Source organism: Ictidomys tridecemlineatus, chromosome 10, assembly GCF_052094955.1.
Source record: "Ictidomys tridecemlineatus isolate mIctTri1 chromosome 10, mIctTri1.hap1, whole genome shotgun sequence".
In the NCBI taxonomy this organism is placed as follows: Eukaryota; Metazoa; Chordata; class Mammalia; order Rodentia; family Sciuridae; genus Ictidomys; species Ictidomys tridecemlineatus.
The window spans coordinates 14,411,428-14,433,368 of NC_135486.1; the positions used below are offsets into that span (position 1 = coordinate 14,411,428).

Sequence of the window (21,941 nt, forward strand, 5' to 3'; positions counted from 1 at the left end):
ATTGGATATTTACAACTAGAGCCAAAGAGAGAAGTCTGGGCCAAGAACTCAAATTTTGGAATAATTTATGTGTCATAGGATAAATCAGCCAGAGAATGCTCATAAAAAGAAGAGCAGAGAGCTGGTGAGGGAGACCCAAGAAAGTTCATGTGAAATACAGAAGAAAATGGAAACACAGAATGAAGAAATGGGAAAGGCAAACATGTGGACAGCACTAAAGGCGGGGGGGGGGGGGGGGGGAGATTATCTGTAGAACAGAAAGCAAGAGTGGCCTCAGCTCCCTGCTCATAGTAGCGTTTGATTGTCTGGGTTTCCATTTCTATTATTGAAAGGCCTTGATCACTTGGTGTTATCAGGAAAGGTGATGGAGGTAAATGGTCTTCTCATGTTATCAAAACTGCACTGTAGTGACGGTGGAGGGTGGCACCCACCTCACCAAACCCTTAACTAGACTGATAGTCCACTGTACCAGATTTCGATTGTTGGTTTTATAGTCTTTTATCATGAACTTTGGGTATGATGGATATGGCCCATTAGTTGCCAATTATCTTATTACTCACTAGTTGAACATTGGGCTCTAAAGAGTGTAGAACAATGAATTGGAATACACTTAGGTCCCTAGTCCACTGAGGGTCTCCATGTTTAGTTTTTCTTGACATTCAATATATCCTCTGACTAACTTAGACAAAATAATAATCAAACCTGAGAATTTAATAAATACATGGCACCACCAAACCAAGATTCAGGAAAGCTCTTACCAGCTTGTAATGCTGGGCCCAAACTAACCAGCTGAAATTTGACTGCAACACGAGTAAATTCCTGCCCCTGGTTTCTGGCAGTGATTCTATTAAATAAAGTGTGGTGGAGCTAGTGGTGCAGTGTGAGAGCTCCCAAGCTGGCTGCGTTTCAGGCCCCATGAATGCAACATGCCACATGGGCAATAGTTCACTTCTCCTTTGCCCTGGGAAGCAACTGCAGGGCTTGGGTTGTGGGTGCCATTCCCACCCGTGAGAGAGGAGCCTGATGAAAGGAGGCCACATGAGGAGGAACAGGCTGAAGAACTTAGTGACCAGGCAGAGAGGCTGGAAGTAAGCCCGAGGCTGTGATGTCTTTATAAATATTGGAAGCGCTGTCTTATGTAAGAGGACTGGGATGAATTGTAGAATTTCCCAAAATAGAAGGCAGTTCACTGTAAGAAAAATCTTCCTAATGTTTTCTCTCTTCACAAATGGAATGGGCAGCCCTGTGAGGCTGTGCGCTCCCTCAGCTGGGAGTATATAAGCAGGTGACATGGGAGAGTCCTGGAGAAGGGGAAGCCGAGTGGATGACCCTAATGGAGGTCATCGGGCTGAGATTCAGCCATGGGAAATTATCTTGTTTTCCCAACATGAATGCAGTCCTGGTCATGGGTTTTGTTTTGTTTTGTTTTCTCTCTCCACAAACAGAGATACTCTGTTCTACAAATCTTATAATTCTGCTGGAGGATGAAATCTTTGCCGATTTTTTCAATACGTTTCTTTCTCTCCCGGTAAGCATTGTCAGACTTAAGTTCAAATGTTTTATTGACAGCTGAATAATAAACCTCACTGAGCTCAGTGCCCTTTTGTTATTTTGTTGTTTACTAAGTTCCTTATCAAATGCAAACTTTTCCAACTTGAGCCAATAAATATGAACCAGAATCCCCTCTGCAATCTCCGGGAGCTCCCTAATATGAATACACCCAAGTTTTCAAGGCTCAGCCTCCTTAACTGCCTCTTAACTGTCCAGAGTCACCTACCCTCACATCAGCTGCTGATCCCCAGTGCTCTAGTGACCGCCATTTTACACTGGCTGAGTGCACCCACCATCCCCCACCTCCAAACCTCTCTTCCAATCTCAGCTTAAATTCTGTTCTTCTTAGGGAATTCCTAGGCCCTCACACTGGGACCTCCTGGGGGAACTTCTCCTGCCTCTGTTCCCCTTGGCAACTTGCAGCTGTCTTGTGTTGCCTGTGTACACAGGTCTGTGTCCCCCTGGAGTGTGAGATTGTGAATTCCCTCAGGACAAGGACTAAGGATTATTCATTCTGTTCTACTCCCCTTACCAGGTGTTTAGCATGCAGCCTTTAAGTTGTGGACTAAAACCAAACTGTATGTCCTCGGGCTATGTAACTTAGACAAACGTCAAAATCCAACTCAAACCCAAACCCTGGGCTCATCCTACATCTTTTTTGGATTAAATTTTTGATGACATTTTAATGCTGGCATCTTATAAATTGTTGTTCATCTTAGTGAACGCCCTTTCCCACTGGATGTCATCTGTTAAAAGGTGAAATTTCAGACAAGTGGAGAAACCACTGTATTATCTCAGTTGCTGAGTGGTTACTCTGTACCAGCCACTGGGATTAGTTTTGGGGATGTACATATTAATGCGCCATCCCTGTCCTCAAGGAGCTCCCAGTCTAAAGTGAGAGACTAGTATTTAAGATATGAGTGATGTAATGGAGACTTTTAGGAGGCAGCTGGAGAGTGCATGGAGCAGGGAGGCCATTCTTCCTGAAGAGTCAGGAGAAGCTGACCAAGCCAAATCTTAGGAGTGGATATCTGAGAACTGACTGGGGGCAGAAGGTGGAGCAGGAGGGATGGATAAAGAAGTGAGGGGAAAGACTAGGGGGTTGAGTAGCAAGAAAAGGCCTCACAGACAGAGGAGAGAAAGTAAGGTGGCAGCGGCCAACAGGATTTGAAAAGGAGGGAGGAGGAAGAGGGATCTCCATGTGATCCTCACACACGCTAATGCCTTTGCCACTGTCTTAATGAAAGCTTTCCTGAGTCAATTTTTTTTTTTTTTTTTGTACCGGCGATTGAACCCAGGGGCACTTAATCACTGAGCCACATCCTAGCCCTTTTTATTTATTTATTTATTTTGAGACAGAGTCTCACTAAATTGCTTAGGGCCTAAGTTTCTGTGGCCGGCCTTGAACTTGCCATCCTCCTGACTCAGGCTCTTGAGCTGCTGGGACCTAAGTAATCTTAAGACACATTAATCACCCAATTTATGAAGACAAGTTTCTAGAAACAGAGTGATGTGGGAAGGTGGCATTCCAGCCAAGGGTGTAAGATGAAGTCCTGGCCATGTGGGCAGCTGTGGTGTACGGAGAGACAGTCGTGTTTCGTGTCAAACACTCCTGTCAACATGTCTACCATTTAATTCCCATGGTTTCCCTGTGATACAAGCATAGAAGCCTTTTCCCATCAGTTCCTGGATGATAATCCTTCCCCCATGCTCGACAACAGAGAATAGTAGCTTAGAATTGATGCTCTCACAGCCTCAGCATGTAATCTTTACCCCTAGTCCTCCTCATATCTTCAGTCCTCTCTACTCTCTCCAGTTCAAGAGTTTAGGTAAATCCAAAGCTACTTCTCATTAGGAAAAGGTTTTAGAACTTGGCTTGAGCTCTCTAAGTTCATGAGGGAAGGGGATGATGCAACCCACAGCGTAACATGTTCTCATATCAAGGGCTTTTGGCTTTGCACATAAGCAATAGCCCCCAGGCCCAAGCAGGATGCAGTCAAAAGATGAATGAATATTGCAATTCTCTCTATTCAAAGTCTTTTGTGCAGGGTAAGTTGATCCCGTGTTGCAAATTTAAGAATTAATGTGTCTTCAAATGGGAAGACAGCAGAGCCTCTCTTCCTCTGTGGCCGCAGGAGCATGTCATGAATATGAAGAGAAGCTCTTGCTCTTTGGCTGTTTCCTAGCTTTCTTTTACAGGTCTTTGGTCAGACCCCATTTTATCTTGTTGAAAAATCACAGTGGAACTTGTGGCCAGAAATACCTCGCGACTTGGTGAGTAGGAGCCTAGGATGGCAGAGGGTTTGGGGCCGAGGAAGAGAGAGAGTTGTATTTGAAGCATGGATTGGGAGAGAGAAGGGAAGAAGGAGATTAGAGAACGAGTGTAAGAAACCAGAAAGCAGGTGAGTAGAAAAAACAGCATCAAGCCAGGTAAACCTTTTACACTCTCACCTCGGGCAAGCAATTTCTGGTGAATTCTTTCCTTTATATTCTAGTCCATTATTAGCAATTGGAATTCATCTCTCATGTCTACTGTGATTGGGGATAGTAGACGTTTGGAATACTATGCTGAGAAAAACCTTGAGCCACATTTAAGCAAAAAGAGCCCAGGAATTGATTGACAATGGCTGCTTTGGGTGGGATACGATGTGACCATCTCTAGTCCACACAGGTAGGATCAGATACACATTATCAGATACAGATCAAGGTAAGGTGCCAATCTGCAGTTCTCTTCCAGAGGCAAGTTTTTCCTCTTCATCTTTTTTCTCTTCATGTATTTCTTTTCCTTTTCCTTCTAGATTGTCTTTCTCTTCTCCTTGTTTTCCCTCTCTTCTTCCCAAGACTTAGATCAGCCAGTGGCTTCCATGTGCGTTACCAGTGGTTTGTGGATCAGAAAAGTCACTCTAAGCCCTGCTCATAATAAGCCTTGTTTTTCTCTGAGTTACTAAGAGAAGATACCCTACTCCAATTCTTACATTTGGTTTCCCTAAAATAACTATGAAGCTTAAATTGTTAAAATCTGTCCTCCCTCTTCCAGCGGATCCTTCAGGGATCCCTTCTGTACTCTAAATGGTCTGCATGTGTTTTTGTACATGTTGTACAATTGATAAGGGTGGAGGCTTGTAAGAATTAACGTGTGTTTACAAAACAAGTTAAATAGAGTAGTTAAATAGAGTTTATGACCTGACACCATAAACTGAGACCTTTTCTGTAAACCAAGATTTAGATCTTTTCTGGAAGAAATTCACCCAGAAATATGGAAGAATTTTTGAAGAAAGACCAAACTTGTTAATCCATACGGGTCCATACATTTCTTTAGGAGCTTCATCTTGTGTTTCCACTGAACTTAGGATTTTTAATCAACACACCTCTACTTCTAGTCAGATATTGCCAAGTGTGAGGTTATTTATCACCACTTGCTAAGCAGCATTTCTTAACTGTTAAATTTCATTTATCTTTCTGTTGTTATTTTGATTTTTCTCTAGATTGCCAAATACAAAGGACTATTGACCTGGTTGGAAAAATATCGGTTACCTTTCTTCTGCAAAACAAACTTGTGTTTCAATTACATTCTCTGTCAGGAATTAATCAGTTTCATTAAGTCTGAAGAAGGAGGTAAACAGAATATGTGTGTGTGTGTGTGTGTGTGTGTGTGTGTGTGTGTGTGTTGTGTAGAAATATGGGAAGCCATATTATATAATGATCCTATGCCTGCCAGTAGGATAAAAATACCAGCTGCATTTTATACATTTTGTAAATATGTGAGTGGTCCAACCTATGTGTAGCAATAGGTGAAATCTTGGGCTGAAAAATTGGTACCTGGAGCAATAATCAGGAGTCATGTGGGATAGTCTATTTATCTCACTGTAGCCAGAAACTACACAATGGTCATAAATTATGAAAAAATTGCCTAACATATGTACAGAATCAAACACATCTTACCACCTTCATTATTATGATTTGTTCTAAATCACCATCATTATTTCTTAACTGATACTGGAATCATCTCAATCTCCTTAACTTTACTCTCCTGCTCACAGCAACCAGAGAAAGCCTTTTAAAGCATACTTTTGGGGAAGAGAGTGAGAGGATTGTAGGATGATGGCTAATTAGGAAGCACTGGTAATCTCCTCCCATACCTGGGTAAGAATTACACTGACAGAATCTATATGATGTTCCTATTCTGGAGTTCGTTGAGGCTCACAACTTTCAGAGAAAGGCTCAAACAGTAAATTGTACAGCTCTTAGCATGGTAGCAGCTGCCTATCTCCAAGCACCAGCTCCATGGCTGACAGCTGTCACAGTCTCAGCCCACAGAGAGGCTTGGACACAGGTTGTGAGGGTCGCAAAATCAGAGAAGACCCCAGATAGACAGGATCTGTGTGCTATTTGCTTCTTCTGATCACAGAGGTCCACAGACACCGGCAGCCATTTCTGTTTTACCTCCCCATTGCTATAAGCCCTTTGCCATCTACTGATGTAATTTCAGCCTTGGAGGGTCTAGTCCCTCTTTTATTTTTCATTTTTCCCCCTTTTTGGAGTCAGAGATTAAGAACTAGAACATTTAAAAGGAACTAATTAGAAAGTAATCAATGATACCTAGGGAAAGGCACTAGTTCAAAAAAGACAGGCAAAGACCTAAGTTTATACCTCAAACTTATCTTGACACAGAAATATCTTGCAGCAATTAATTTTTTTCCCTCAAATGAATAAAATAAATAACAAATCCAGAAAACTCTGGGCAAGGTGGGGGCAGATTCTGATTTCCAGAGTTGCACATTATTAGATTCAAATGTCAAAATTTTAACAAAAAGTCACAAGGCATACAATGAAACAGGAAAGTATGGTCCATTTAATGGAAAAATAAGACAAAAGAAACTGTTCTGTAAAAAGATCTGATGAGAGATATACTAGACAAAGACTTTAAAACAATTGCCTTTAAGCTACTCCAAGAACTAAAGAACAATATAGGAAAAGTTCAGAAAATGACATGTAAACAAAACAGAAATTTCAATGAAAAGATAGAAAAGCCAAAAAGAAACCAAAGAGAAAAACAGAAATGAAAAATTCAGTAGAGGGAATCAGTGAATAGAATGGACTAGAACAGATTTAAGAAAGAATCAGTAAACCTGAAGATAGGTCAGAGGAAATTATTAAATCAGAGGAACAAAAGAAAAGATACTAAAGAAAGTGAACAGTCTCCCAGGGACCTGTGGGACACAATCTAGCACACCAAATATGCATTTAAGGTGTTCTAGACAAGAAAAGAAGGAAGAGATAATATTTAAAGAATAATGGCTGAAAACTTCCCAACGTGATGAAAAACATGAATATAAACATCAAGAAGCTCAGTTAACTTTTAGAAAGATGAACTCAAAGATACTCACACCAAGACACATAATAATAAAATTCTGAAAGGCAAAAACAAAGAATCTTAAAGGCAGCAAGGAAGGAATAACTTGTCATTTATAAGGGGATTTAATATGATTATTAGTGGATTTACAATCCAGAAACTTTGGAGCCCCAAAGGCAAGTGGGCTTGTATATTAAATTTCCAAAAGAAAAATCCAAGTAGTCAGTAATTCTATGTCTGGCAAAACTGTTCTTCAAAAGTGAACCAAATGATTGAGCAATTTAACTCCTGGGTATAAACTCAAAAGAATTAAAAGTAGGGTTTCAAAGATTTTTTTGTGGGGTACCAGTGAATTAACCCAGGGGCACTTAACCACTGAGCCACATCCCCAGCCCTTTCTATTTTTTTTTATTTTGAGACAGGGTCATACTAAGTTGCTTAGGGCCTCATTAAATTGCTGAGGCTGGCTTTGAACCAGGGATCCTCCTTCTGCCTCAGTCTCCTGAGCCTCTGAGATTATAGGCATGCACCACTATGCCCAACTCAGAGATATTTGTAAACCCATGTTCATAGCAGCATTCTCTACATAGCAAAAAAATGTGGAAACAACTATGTGTCCATCAACAGATAGATAAGCAAAAATGTTATATACATACAATGGAATATTGTGCTGTCTTAAAAAGAAAATTCTGACATATGCTACAATGTGGATGAAATTTGAGGACATTGTGCTGAGAAAAAAGACAAATACTGTTTGATTCCATTACATGAAGAACGTACAATAGTCAAAATCAGACACAGGAAGAAGGAGGATGATTGTCAGGTGCTGGGAGGAGGAGGAAATGAGGAGTTACTGTTTAATGGATGCAGAGTTTCAGTTTTACAAGAAGAAGAGTGTTTTGGAGATGGGAGGTGGTGATGGTTGCACAACTTTATGAATCCACTTAATAACACTGAACCATATATTTAAAAAGAGTGAAAAATGGTAAATTTTATGTTAGATGTATTTTACTATAATAAAAAATTGGGAGGAGGGAATGTACTTCAAATTATGTTTCTCCTCCACTCTGCCTGCACTTTCCCCCACACATACCACCAGTGGCTCCTGTCTCAGTGACCTTCCTGGTGTGAGAGGCCTGGCTCCGTTTCCTCTCTGACCACATCTCCTCCTATTCTCACCACCCCCATTCACTCCGTTCCAGCCACCTTGACCTCCTTGCAGTTTATCCAACATGCAGGACACTTACCACTTCAAGCCTTTCCACTGGCTGTTCCCTCTACCTGGATGCTCCTCCAGATGTCCACATGGCTCCCTCTCACCTCCTCATGTGCCCATGCAAATCCTATCCCCTCAATAAAAGCTACTCTGACCATAGATCCTATGTGATACTACCTCGTTCCCATCATCCCGACTGTGCCCCCAGAACTCCCAATCTCCTCTACCTCGCTCTGCTCTTCCTTTTTTCCTATGGTGCTTGTAACCTTTAATCTTAGTAGAGAAAGCATTTACTCATCATGCTTATTGCTTATTGTCTCTTTCACAAGAATATAAGCTCCTGGGATTTTTGTTCTGTGCTATTGTATCTAAATCACCTAGAATGGTATCTGGCACTTAGTAGGCATGTAATGAATATTTGTGGAAGGAATGAATGAACAAAATTTCCATCTGGGGTTACATTGGTAAATTTTGACTCACTAACCAAAGGAAATTAACGATGTGCTACCATGACAAAGTTAAGGTCCAGGAGCATCCATGGAGGAAAACATAACAAATCCCCCTCTCTACTCAACCACCCTTTCATTATATATAGACATTTGTAAAGGTGGATGAAAATATGCCCTGAGGGCAAGATATCATGGTCAGGTGGAGACTGTACGGGGAGGTGCCTTGGGTGGAGGGTGGACTATGTGCTTGTCTGTGGAAACCACATGTCACTTGACCGATGGCATGGTGCCTAACTTCAAAAGCACTCCATTGTCAGGACCCCACTCCCTAACTGGCCACCATTTTTCTTTACTCACACTGAGCAAATGGGTGTCTGCTGTGTGCAAGACTGAGAGAGAGGCAGGGGAAGAGCTCATTCTCCCTCTTACCATGGACTTTTTCCGGCAGCCAAGATGATGAGATGGAAGACGGCAGACCAGTGGCTACTGGAGAAATGCATTGGCGGAGTCAGAGGGATGTGGCGCTTCTGCTCCTACCTCAAGGGCAGCGCAGGTGGGTTCTTGAATTTGTCCCTTCAAGTTGTCTTGGACCATTCTTAATAGTTCTCTGGTTGTCCTGGATCTCCCATTGACAGCTATGAGTGTCTATGGTAAATATAAGAAGTGTTTAATAATACAGTTCGGGTAAAAATCCAGTACAATTGGGATCCATAGTAGAGGTAAAAGCAGTCAGGGTCCCTTGCGTTCATTCATTCATTCTCTTAACATTTATTTATTGGGCATTGTTTGTGGCAGCCTGTGGGCTAGTAGATTGGGATTTAAAGATGAACAAGAGCCCTGCGGAGCTTTATAAAACTGCGACTGGGGTGGGGAAATGGGGAACAAAAGGTGAACCTGTGGGAAATCTCTGCTTTCTCTTCTGGGGTGTCTGGTGATTTCTGGGAGCTGGGAAGCTGGAAATGTCTGTGCTGGCAGACACTCCAGTTCATCAGGGCTAAGTTAAACTAGGAACAGGTCCTAGATTTCAGGGTGAAACCCTGGGTCTCCAGGTAAAGAAGAAGTAGGACAGGCTATATCTTTCCGTTTGCCAATCAGTTTGGCTCTTGCAAAGTTGTAAAATAGGGAATGTGGGTCTTTGGTGACTTTTGACCCCAGCGTCTTTCTGCAGGCTGTTCACGGTGTCCAGGATCTAGGAAATGCTCTTTTTCCTCTGATCTTCATTTTTTTGGGGCAAAACTATCTCATGATTCATACTCAGAGTCTTGTAGTTTTCCCTGAAGTGATAGTTTTTCTAGTAAGAGCAATAACAACAAGAAGTCACCAAGGACCACTACCCATTAAGTCCCTTCTCCCCATGCTCCCATCCTCCCCCACACTAGGACTTTTCTGGAGATGATGTCTTACCCTGAGGAATTTCTAATGATGCAGCCGAACAGGCTGATGGGGGGCGGGGGTACAAGTGGCTTCACCCAGAAGCAACTACCAAAGGGTCAAGATTAGGCAGCTCCAAGCCCATCCTGTCTGATCTGTAGGTGAAGAGTTGGTGGATTTCTGGATCCTTGCTGAGAAGATCCTGAGCATAGATGAGATGGACCTGAAAATGAGAGACCACTACCTGTCCCTCCTTCTCATGCTGAAGGCCAACCATCTGCAGTCGGGGTCCAGGGTAGTCAAGCTCTGCAACGTGAACATCAGTAAGAATTATAATGCATATTTGAAGTGAAATTCTTAGAGGATGGAAACAAAAAGCCAATCCAGTGTCTAGAAGCCCCTAGTCTTTTGCTTTTCAGACTGCCACCCTCTCTATCTGCTTTGGTATCAGGAATGGCGGTGGGAACCCCAACCCTTAACTGGGGAAAGACTGAAAGAGACCAGCCGTCCATGGGTAGTCTGGTGCTTGCCTCTTCCTGAGATATTACCCACCAGTGCAGGGTGGGTGGAAGGAGTGAAGATGGATTGGAACAGGGTAATTGAAAAGTCCCTATATCTTCTGAGCCTGCACAGCTCTCCCTTGGATTCTCTAGAACAAATTATAGCCCATGGGCCAAAGAGCAGTGTATGTGCCCATAGGCAAAGAATGTATTTAATTTTCAAAGGGTTTTGAAAAAGAAGAAGACGATTATGCAACCAAAACTGTATGTGGTTCCCAAAGCCCAAGATATTTACTATCTGGCCCTCTACATAAAAAGTTCGTCAACCTTCTCTTTAGAACATCAGATCCATCCATGTTTATTTGTTGGCTAAATAAGAAAGCATTTCAAATCGAAATATCAATGTGTTCTAGAAGATCTGCTGCTTGGGATTCGCCATACTTTTTTCTATTCATCTAGATAATTGAAAAGTTGATAACATTAAAATGTCCAGGTTAGTGAGGGCTATTATTTGAAAGATTTGATTCTTTCCAATTATACAATCCAAACCCTTTCCATTGGCCATCTCGGATCCTGAAGAATGACGTTCAGATATGTGTATCATTGTTCTTAATGATCGTTTCTTATTCTTTTTGCTTTTCTTTACAGTAACATTCAGTAGTCTAAACATTATTGAAGAAATCTCATAATATGCCTCATTTCTATGGGAAAGAAGAAAGATAATCAGAGAAAAAGGTCACTGTGTACTGAGAAAAACCTAAAAATGGGTCCACTGTATGTCTTCCCTATCCAGCTTTCAGAATTCTGTGAGGCTAAATACAAAGACCTCCCTCATCACCACCACACCACTTTCACCTTCTTCTCTCTATGTTCTTTCCAGACTCCCTCCTGAACCTCTCCATCTGGCATCCCAACCAGTCAACCACCAGAAGGGAGACCCTGAGCCACATGCAGAAAGTGGCTCTGTTCAAAGTCCAGAGCTACTGGCTCCCCAACTTCTACACCCACGCCAAGGTGGCAATGGCCAGTGAGGAGGCCTGCCAGGGCCTGATGCAGGAGTATGAGACTCGCCTGTACAGCGTTTGCTACACCCACGCGGGAGAACTCCCTCTGAACATGAGCATCAGGAAGAGTTTCCATTGCGAAAAACATTACTCAAGCAAGAAGGCCAGGAGGAGGATGTGGCACATGGCAGAAACGGACCCTCGCTTTCTGGAATCCAGTCCCAAGGTGGATAGCAGGACTATGCCTACACAGGAGATGAGTTCTCAGAAGATGGTGTCACAGATGTCTTCCCTGACAATAGTGGCTTCTTCAAAGGAGTCAATAATCAGTTCCTTAGAAAATGATGATCCCTGTGCTAAGAAGTTCACTACGAAGAAATCCAAGGGCCACCTCCTCATGGAGGGCCTCTTTGAGACAAGGTTTTCCACCCAAATGAGGACTTCCACCCCTATCATTAATTATTCTTCACAGATGACAATCCACAAGGCCATGAGGAAAAGCCTCCCCCTGGGGTACACATATTGGGCACTGTGTGCTGACATCCATGCAGGGAGTCCCTTCCGGCACTACCTAAAGAAGATGAAATTGAAAGTGGAGAGACGACTCCTGGACCTGTGGCAGGACCTACACCATTTCCTGCGTGTTCTGATGAATAACAGGAATAATGGAAATGCCATCTTTCGTCACATGCTGGGTCACAGGATCTGTGAGCTCTACTTGAATGAGCAGCTTGGTCCATGCTTACCACTCAAATCTCAGACCATTCAAGGCCTGAAAAAGCTGCTGTCTTCCGGGGATGTGACCCCCTGGATTCCCAAAGCCCAGAGGGAAATTTGCAAGGTAAGCCTTGTCTCAAAGAAATGAGTTAATTTCTGCAGATCACATCAAGACTGACCAAACTCCCTACCTGGTCATCTGTACTTGCTAAGTTAATTATATCTACCCACATAAATCTGCATATATTGAAAAGCTGCTTAACCTCTTAAGGCACAAGTTTTGCAAGTTTCCATGAACCAGAAAAAAACTCTCAAGTAGAATGCAACGGGGAGGGGGAGTGGTCAGTATCCACCTTCACTTCCTTATTTTCAGTCTTCCAAAACCATGAAAATCAGGATATTTTAAAGATAAGTTTTACTAACTCTCTTATGCACGTTATATATTGAAAAGTGGGATCCTCCTTTCCTAAACTAGCTACCAAGGAGATAACCAATTGGGAGGAATGACTTATTACCAAAACATTACATAAAAGCAAAGGAATAGCCAGGTGTGGTGGCACACACCTGTAATCCAAGAAGCCCAGGAGTCTGAGACAGGAGGACTGCAAATGCAAAGCCAGCCTCAGCAAAATCGAGGCACTAAGCAATTCAGTGAGACCCTATCTCTAAATAAAATACAAAATAGGGCTGCAGATGTGGTTGAGTGCCCCTGAGTTCAATCCCCAGTACCAAAAAAAAAAAAAAAAAAAAAGCAAAGGAATATCCTGAATAAAAAAAGTGAGGCCCATGATTATTGTGTCATCAGATGCCTGGCAAAAAACAAATTGGAAAAGTCAAGTTGGATAACAGATGAGAGCCAAATAAAAGGGTCTGCTTACAGAGCAGTGGATGGGGTGGGGAGACCACAGAGACAGCACAATACCTTCCACAAAGTTGTTAAGGATGGGGCACCTTTATTATTCCTGAAGAACTGAAGAACTGAGGAGAGGGAGCAGTTACTAGAATCAGGAGGGAACAACTGTATGGAGTGAGACACAGCAGTGTCTCCTTTAAGGTAGTGATCCCTTAAGGGACGTAGCATCCACACTGATCCAGAGGGAATCTTCTGCTTTCCCATTTCCTGCCAGGACACCTCATGAGGTGAACCCAATCAGAGGATAAGAGAGCCTGCTGGTATCCATACAGGTTAATCTGCTAAGGTACAGCAGGATAAAGGGTAGCAAGAAGCAAAAATAAATATAAACATGTGATTATTTAGTGCTTATAATGCTTTTGCCTTATAAGTCACATGCACGTACCTTGTCTCCTTCCGAGTCTTGGCAACTCCAAGGGCAGGCAGCATTGTATTGTTGTCTTTGTTCTACAGATGAGGAAGCTGAGACTCAGAAAGGCTAAGTAATTAGCCTATTAGTACGTAAGTAAATTAGCCTAATGAGTACATGACTGGCTCGTAGATGAATCAGGATCAGAACTCAGATGTTCTTAGTGTTTATGTCCTTCTTGATTTCCAACACATCATGATTATCTGGGATGGACAGCCAGGTAGTATCAGGCCAGAGCAGTTCAGTAGATCCACAACTGTAGCTTTCCTAAGCCCAGTTCTTGGTTAAGGAAACACTAGAAGCCTCCCTGTGTTTTGTGGAGTAGGGTCAGAGGATCAGATTAGGACTATATTTCCTGGATTAGCAGACTTTCATTGTAAAGCCCCCTACCTGCAAAATATTGAAGGTATTGATAAATAGGTAAGTTGAACTATCACAGTTTCTCAGACTAAAAATCTTGATATCATCCTTGATCCATTTCCTCCTTTCACACCCAAGTCTAACAGATTGGTGAATCCTGTTGTCTCAGCCTTAAAAATCTATCCAGAAGTCCACCACTCCTCCCTCCCCTTGTTAGAACAACTCTCATTCTCAGCAACAGAGTAAGGTGTTCCTTAGACACTGGCAGAGATATGTGAGAAGTCAATTAGGATGACAAGTAATTAAACAAAAAGTTTCTTAATTAGATAAAGAGAGCATCTGGGCTGGGGTTGTGGCTCAGTGGTAGAGTACTCGCCTAGCATGTGTGAGGCACTGGGTTTGATCCTCAGCACCACATAAAAATAAAAAAATAAACAAAATAAAGGAATTGTGTCCATCTACAACTAAAAAAAAATTTAAAAAGACGGAATCTAACAGAAAGATTTAAAGGTTACTAAGAGATTCAAGGAGGAAAATGGGGAGTACCTTCTTAGAGGTTACAGAGTTTCTGTTAGGGGTGATGAAAAATTTTTGGAAAAAGAAATGATTATACATATATTGTACATATAATTAATGTAACTGAATCATACACTTCAAATAGTTAATATGGCAAATTTTGTTTTATGTATATTTTACCATGATTTTAAAAACTTTTTAAAAAATCAAGACTAAAGATACAAAGAACACGAAGACTTAATGAGAAGGGACAGACAGAGGTGAGTTTCAATTGTAACATTTCCACTTTGGAAATTTGGTCTTAGGTAGAAGGTTGCTGTGCACTTCTGATCCTTGATTTCCTCATCAGTATATCAGGGGTCATATGACTCCCTTTAATAAAGACACTATGTGTACAATGTCCAGCAAGTAGTATGGACACAAATATTTATTCTTTTCCAGCCCCTTTTCAGACCCATAGAAACTTAGACCAAGACAGGGCCTTGTGAGGTTCTCACATCCTCCTTTTCACAATACACAGACAGTAGACCAAGACCAAAGGCCTCTCTGTGAAGTATTGACGGTGCTGGGCCAGTGACCAAACTCCTGCTCAGTCTATTACAAGGTTAGCACACTGTAACCCAGAAGCCAAGTTCAGTTTACCATCTGTACTTGCATGGCCAGCAAACTACAAGATTGGTTGTACATATTTTAAATGGTTGAAACATATCAAAAGAGAAATGTAACATGACAGACAGATATCATATAACAACCATATTTCAGCGTCCACAAATAAAGTTTTATGGCAACACAACTATGCCCATTTGTTTACACGTTGTCACGTGCTACAACTGCAGAGCTGAGTACTTCCAACAGAGACCAGAGAGCCCACGACACCTGAAACAAAAAGTGCTTCTTGGTCTGTCACATCACACACTGCTCTGAGGAGGGGCCAGGAAAGTTTATCAAGTGATGAACAAGCTCAATATGAAAGAAACTATAATACATCAAAACAAAAACAATGATAAAGCTGGGCGCAGTGGCACATGCCTGTAATCCCTGCAGCTCGGGAGGCTGAGACAGGAGGATCATGAGTTCAAAGCCAGTGTCAGCAAAAAAACGAGGCACTAAGCAACTCAGTGAAACCTTATCTCTAAATAAAATAAAAAAATAGGGCTGGGGATGTGGTTCAGTGGTCAAGTGCCCCTAAGTTCAATCCCCAGTACCAAAAAAAAAAAAAAAGAAACAATGATAAGGTTTTAAATAGTGTTTATTATATTTATTATCCATTACTGTTATTTTGCTGGATATATGATTATCTTTTCAATGAAAAATTCTCTACTAAGTATAACTTCTTAAACCAATTTGATGATTTAGTTATTAGTTATTATACTCAGAAATCTTGTAAAACGGAAGGATCATTAATAGAGTATTCATTTCACAATCTCTTTCACCATTCATATTCAATATACATTTAGAGCTTATTCATTAATCAGTGGCATTATATTACATTATATGTTGCCAGGATTCAATAAGTAAGCTGTGTTTGCTCAGGAATATACTTTAGTTCCCCAAGAACTCAGATCTGCTACATGCTTATATCACTTTTTAAGTGTATATCTATTGCTATCCTTTGAGACTTAAAATCAGAGCTGCTATGTTCAGAGCAATACAGGAAAGCCCGTTGGCTGGTCATAGCTGATGTGCAGTGCTTTCAGATCTCTAATTTGGAGACTGGGGGAATCTGCATGCAGCACAATTGCTCCATGAGGACACAAAACAGAAAGAGGCAGCAAGCTGAGCATCACCTCCTAATACCTGTGTTGTGTTTGGATTTCAGATACTCAGCCCCTGCTATAATGAGTTCCTGAATGAAGAGGACTACTGGTTTCTCGTTTTTACAGTAGGAGGGACTTTGGGTTGAGGAGGAATTGTGGGATTGAGGAAAGAGGAGGCTTATTTGGTTAAGGAACAGGAGAAGGTGGTTTTAGAAGGCTTGTTTATTAAAGTAAATGAAAATAGGATTTATTCCTGGAGGCAACTGGAGATTGGCTTAGTCCCTGATATTCTGAAGATAAGCCACTCAAGGAAAAAGATTCAGAACAAAGCTGACTTTGAAAGAGTCACATTCATTTGGAAAATTTTCCCTATGGAAAAATGGGTTTGATTAAAAGAGGGTGGGGGTTAGTGTGTAAAAGAGCACTGGCTCTTAATGTATTGAAGACAATCAGCATAAGGCTATGTAACAGGGAGATAAGGAGGACTGAGTTATTACAAAACTCTTGCTTCTGGTCTAATTCCTATGTAAAATCTGCCTGCTCCCCACCCTCTGCTCCCTCTCTTAGACTCAGAAACGGTTCATCAAAAACCGGTGCCATAGAAGAAAATCTATAAGCAGAGAAGAGAACATTCTTCTTTATAAGAGGATGCAGAAATCTCTGGAGTTAACCCAGGCCTTGGCTAACATGGAGAAAATGGATTCGATGCAGTGGCCAAATGTAGCGACTGAGAACCTACGCCAAGCTGGGTCTCTCCAGGTAGAACTGCAGTCTCCAGTGTTTCTGGAAGGTAAGATATGTTACTGGGGCTTATTTTTTGTTGTTGTTGTTGTTTGTTTGTTTGTTGTTTGTGTTTGTTTTTGTTTCTTTTTTAACCCTTCTAGGAAACTGGAAAATTATAATTATTTAACATTTAGTGATTATTTCCTGTGTGTCAGCACTGTGGGATACAAAAATTACCACATTTGATCTTTAAAATAACTTAGGCAGTTAATTGCTAAGTAACTGAGGCCCAGAGAGGATGATCTCCCCAAGGTCACAACCTCCCTGACAGAGGCCAGATTTGAATTCTGGCAGACTGCTGCGCCCCCTAGTGGATCTGAGGAAGCCAAAGCGCTCAAGGTGGGCAGGCTCCTGCCCCTTCAAACATGGCCACTGTTATTACCATTGAACCCTTAGGCTTTCGTGAATGCCACTCACTGGTGAGCTTGGGCAAGTTACTACAGCTTTCTGAACCTCATTTATGCAGCTACAAAGTGGGATAAAGTCCTGTGGTTTAGTGATCATTGAGAATATTAGTGGTAATAAAAGAAAGCAGGTGCTCAGTTGGGCACAGTGGCACTCACCTGTAATACCAGCAACTCGCAGGGCTGAAGCAGGAGGATTTCAAGTTCAAAGCCAGCCTCAGAAACTTAGTGAGGCCCTAAGCAACTGAGACCCTGTCTCAAAATAAAATATAAAAAAAAGGGATGGAGATGTTGCTCAGTGGTTAAGCACCCCTGAGTTCAATCCCCAGTACTAAAAAAAAAAAAAAAAAAAAAAAAAAGTAACACTCTTTAAAAACTTCAACAGCACTCTATACAAAACAGATGCCCTGGATGATTGCCCTTGGAGCCATGCTTGGGCATGCTTATTTAAATCTAGCCCTCTCCTTTTACCTTAGAGGTTCCACCTTCCCTCTAAAACCAGAACTTTCCAAAATTTCCCCCAGAAATAATGACAAAAGTGGATGAAAGGATGGCTGGTGAACATGCTAGGTGCTGGGCATTCCTTGGGTGACTCTAGAGAGCTAGGTGTGGCCAGGAAGAGTGAGACCCAGCTCCTTCCTTCTCCTTCCCTCAGCATGCGCTTCATCAGGTCCTTTCCCACTGCTTTTGGGAGCACGAGTCTGGCCTGATAAACTGCACTGTAAACTCACAGAGCACCCGAGCTAGAACGCTCTCACCTTTTATGTGGACAAACTGGGTCCCAGGAAGGCGAAAAGACTTTTCCAAGATTGCTTGGTGAGGGAGGGGTTGACTCTGGCCTAGAAACCTGGATTCACTGAGAAACAACGTGCTGCTCCCACCACTGTGACTGGATGGTCCTGACTGACAGATGATGGTGGTGAGATGAGGGTAACAGCGATGATGCTCACAGGAGGACAGTGGCATTAAGTACTGGCCTGAGGGGAGCGGTCCAGAAGAACTCTGGGCAACTGGATGAACTGTGAACACCACAAGTCAACCCAAAGGAGTGTTTCCCTCTTGGTAGAAGATAAAAGTGCTGCTTTTCTGTTTCCTATAGCCCAGAACATTCTAAAATTTCCCTTGTAGCTCAGCCTTATTGTCCCACAATATTTTTTTTTTATTTCTGCATTTTCATTTTTATTGAGGTATACATTTTATAAAATCCACCCATTTAAAGTGCATAACTCAGTAGGCTTTCTTACATTCGCAAAGTTGTGTAACCATCATCATTACCTAAATCAAGATCATATTCATTCTATGACAACAACAATAAAAACCCCTGTACACACATTCCCTATTCTCTCCTTCCTCCACAATATTTTTGATACAGAGATGTTACCTCTCAATTCACCATGCATTACCAGAAATCATGTGTGGTTGTTTCTAGGGAAAAAAAATCCACCCCAATGAACAATGTTTTTTTTTTTTATTGGTTGTTCAAAACATTACAAAGCTCTTGACATATCATATTTCATATGATTTGCCATTATTGATGCTATTTGGATATATGTACTGTCAGTTCTGAAATTAATTCCAGAAGTCAAAGCCAAAAACAATAAAGGTCCTAACTTCATTTGCCATGTACTATCCTTAAATTCATCATTTTTGAGGCTATAGCAAAATACCTGAGATTTATTCCTAACCCCACCTTACAAAAGATGATTACTTTGAATGGATCACCAGTCATTTGAATGAGATATTTCTTCTTTTTTTGTTGTTGTTGTTGGTTTGGGTTTTATTTTTTGGGTACTGGGGATTGAATTCAAGGACACTTTGCCACTGAGCCATATCTCCAGCCCTATTTTGTGTTTTATTTAAAGACAGGGTCTCAATGAATTGCTTAGCGCCTCACTTTTGCTGATGTTGGCTTTGAACTCATGATCCTCCTGTTTTAGACTCATGAGCCACTGGGATTACAGGCGTGCATCACCACGCCTGGCTCTGAATGAGATATTTCTTGTGTGTGCATTAACAGTAAGTAGCTCTGTCTGCATCATACATCTGTACACTAGCCTCCCTCAGGCAGAAAATCTCAATGGGTCAAGCCTTCCAGAGGACAGAATCCTCCCATTCTAGAGGGGAGGAAAGGCTATGTTTCTTTCTTTCTAATTTGGCTTAGAAAACTTATGTTCTTTATGTAAGCATTCCACCAAAACACTATTGTCCTATTTAAGTGGCACTTTAAACCATATGCCCAAGAAAAGTCAGTGAATATTTGAACCTAGAGTGGATAACTAGACTCTCTGTTTTCCTTTACTTCACAGACATAAACAACCTGACTTTTGAGGAACTCTGCTTTAAGTATCCAAAGGTGGCCATAAAGAAGATCAGTGATGACTACAAGTTATACTGTGAGAAAGCACCTCTCATAGGCAAGTGTTCAATTCAGGGGTAGATTTGCAGCAATTAGGTTTTCTCAGATCTGAGAGAAAATTTCCAAACTCAGGGGACAAAAATCCAAAGAGGAACCATACCTTATTTGTCATGGAGATGTAGTCAGAAGGTATTGATTGTCTGTTTTGTTGTTGTTGTTGTTGTTTTGCCTTCTACAGAGCCATAGAAGAGTATTAGGAAAATGAGATGTGATTATAAATTATCAAACATAGAGATCATTAAGATTGTTCATTCCTGATTTCCTGTCTAGTAGGAGTTTCACACAATGGGTGTCCATCTTCCTCCAAGCTTCCTGGAGTCAGAGATTGTGGAAGGATGTTTGTTAGGGGTGTTCTTGGGAAGGACACCTCTAAAGGAATGAGGAGAACAGCACTGGGCAGAGGTCAAGGGGGACTGCCCAACTATGAGGCAGTCCCAACAGGCCTTAGCAATAGCACAGGAAACTCCAAAGCTAGGATGACCCTCCAGAGTTGTCCCTCACTGGAGCAACAGACCTGGGCCTTTGAAATTCCACGTGGACCCAGATGGGAGGGCACACTTTGGGTCAGGCAATTTCCTTTGGCTGGGCAACTCCCAGAAGGAGCCCCATCTGGGCACCATCAGCAACCAGCTCTCCAGGCAGCTGGGGATGCATGCTTTGGTCCTAAAGAGAGGATGTGGGTAGCACTCAGCAGCTCCTACTGCTGCCCACTTGCTTTGTATAGTAATTTCACCTCATCCCAGAATAGCTTCTCCAGGGATTGGGTGGGTTTCTTTTCCTTGGGAACTTATTCTAGAAAGGATGGCCTACACTACTACACTGTTTCTAATACTAATACCTCTCTTCTCCTTCCCATCCTACATTCTCCTTTTGCTCAGCCAGTATCTCTACTAGTCTTGGGATGGGGCGGGGGGTGGCTCTCATCTCTGATGTCTCTGAGCCCCCGGTCATCATGACTTCTTGGGTGGTGGCTGCTTCCTTCATCAATTTATTATCAACATTGAGCTAGAGAGTAACATGGGTGACAAGTGAATTCTCATGGTCTCAATAATTACGGATATATCCTATCAATATAATGACTCCTTTGTTGCCTGCTGGCCTCGTGACATGAAGAGTTTCAAGTGAATGGACACCTGCTCTGTCCTCTGGTTCCTCGAAGGGAACCAGAGTCTCTAGCCTGACACCATATATACAGGAGCCACTACCCCCATGTGGTCATTGAATTTTTGAAATGTGACTGAAACAAATGTGTTGAATAAAATATGGTATTAAAATTAATTGCACCCTTTTCCTTTAAGCTCTTTTTTTTTAATGTGACTACTGGAAAATTTAAATCATATATGTAGCTCACATTATATTTCTATTGGAAAGCACTAGTTTGGACCCAAAAAAACTCAAGTTTTGAGGATGACAGATTTCTCTAGGTAAGTCACTGATTATAAATGGAACATTTCTACCTACTTCCTCTTCCAATGAGCTCAGTAATAGTCCCCTCTTAGTCTTCCGTGATGCTTCCAGGAGATCTCACAGAAGGAGTTTTTAACAATGTCTGGATCATATTATTTTCTCAATCATCAGCAGCAGTTTGTATTATGATTATTCCAAAGCATTTCCAGAAATTTTGTGTCTTTTAATGCCTTTTCCTGGCATACACCCAAATCTGGACATGTTCATGGGCTTCTTGAGTCTCTGGTATGTGCAGGGGTTTTAACAACCCTTATTACCTTGTTCATCTTCTTTCCTAACCTCATCTTTTTGGTTCAACTTTGACCCTCATCTTTTTTTGGCTTCAACGTTTGATCTAATTCTGTTCCAACTGCTGTTCCTAGACCCACATTACTGTGAGCAGTACTTGTGCCTTTAAATGCTTTTGGCAAATATCTCTTGGGTAGCCTCCCTATTCTCTGTGTGAGGAAGTCAGAAATTAAAAACAGTTTGGAGATTTTATTTTCAGTCTAAGGAAGTTCTCCTTAATTTTAGAGGCATTCCCTTAATTTCAGAAGGAGTCTATTTCATTCCTTATAATGCGATTTTACTCAACTTTGTGATTTTTCTTAGATTTTAAAGTGCAAATTGTCAAGGAACCAAAGGTAATTACAGCCCCACAAAGGAAAATATCCTTCTCCAAAAAATCTGGTACTAGGAAGCTCTCAGTGAGACCCAGGTAAGATGTAGGATCTGGCTATAGTAATATATCCAAGCACCACTTTTCCTTTGTATAT

General features: G+C 41.7%; 2 protein-coding genes and 1 long non-coding RNA gene across 7 annotated transcripts in view; 2 read left to right on the forward strand and 1 right to left on the reverse strand.

Annotated features, from left to right (window-relative positions):
* LOC106144700 (transmembrane epididymal protein 1) overlaps positions 1-3,894 on the forward strand; it is a 69,137-nt gene extending 65,243 nt beyond the window's left edge. Inside the window, exon 5 of the mRNA XM_078022446.1 lies at positions 1,446-3,894. Within this exon, the coding sequence (XP_077878572.1) occupies positions 1,446-1,488 (43 nt within the window). The 3' untranslated portion in view covers positions 1,489-3,894. The remainder of the gene's footprint in view (positions 1-1,445) is intronic.
* The window catches only part of LOC144367137 (uncharacterized), a 55,468-nt gene that overhangs the window by 14,989 nt on the left and 18,538 nt on the right, over positions 1-21,941 (reverse strand). For 2 of the 4 annotated variants that reach the window (XR_013426424.1, XR_013426422.1), the window contains 4 exons: positions 17,463-17,555; positions 13,460-13,873; positions 9,974-10,246; positions 8,999-9,214 (listed from right to left, as the gene is read on the reverse strand). This is a non-coding gene — a long non-coding RNA (uncharacterized LOC144367137). The remainder of the gene's footprint in view (positions 1-8,998; positions 9,215-9,973; positions 10,247-13,459; positions 13,874-17,462; positions 17,556-21,941) is intronic. The other 2 variants (XR_013426423.1, XR_013426425.1) reach the window with 2 other exon arrangements.
* Positions 3,964-21,941, forward strand: part of Rgsl1 (regulator of G protein signaling like 1) — a 41,794-nt gene continuing 23,816 nt past the window's right edge. For both annotated transcript variants that reach the window (XM_021722702.3, XM_040278201.2), the window contains exons 1-8: positions 3,964-5,166; positions 9,018-9,122; positions 10,102-10,263; positions 11,321-12,285; positions 16,179-16,241; positions 16,684-16,906; positions 19,610-19,717; positions 21,778-21,883. In XM_021722702.3, the coding sequence (XP_021578377.2) occupies positions 9,023-9,122; positions 10,102-10,263; positions 11,321-12,285; positions 16,179-16,241; positions 16,684-16,906; positions 19,610-19,717; positions 21,778-21,883 (1,727 nt within the window). In that variant the 5' untranslated portion in view covers positions 3,964-5,166; positions 9,018-9,022. The remainder of the gene's footprint in view (positions 5,167-9,017; positions 9,123-10,101; positions 10,264-11,320; positions 12,286-16,178; positions 16,242-16,683; positions 16,907-19,609; positions 19,718-21,777; positions 21,884-21,941) is intronic.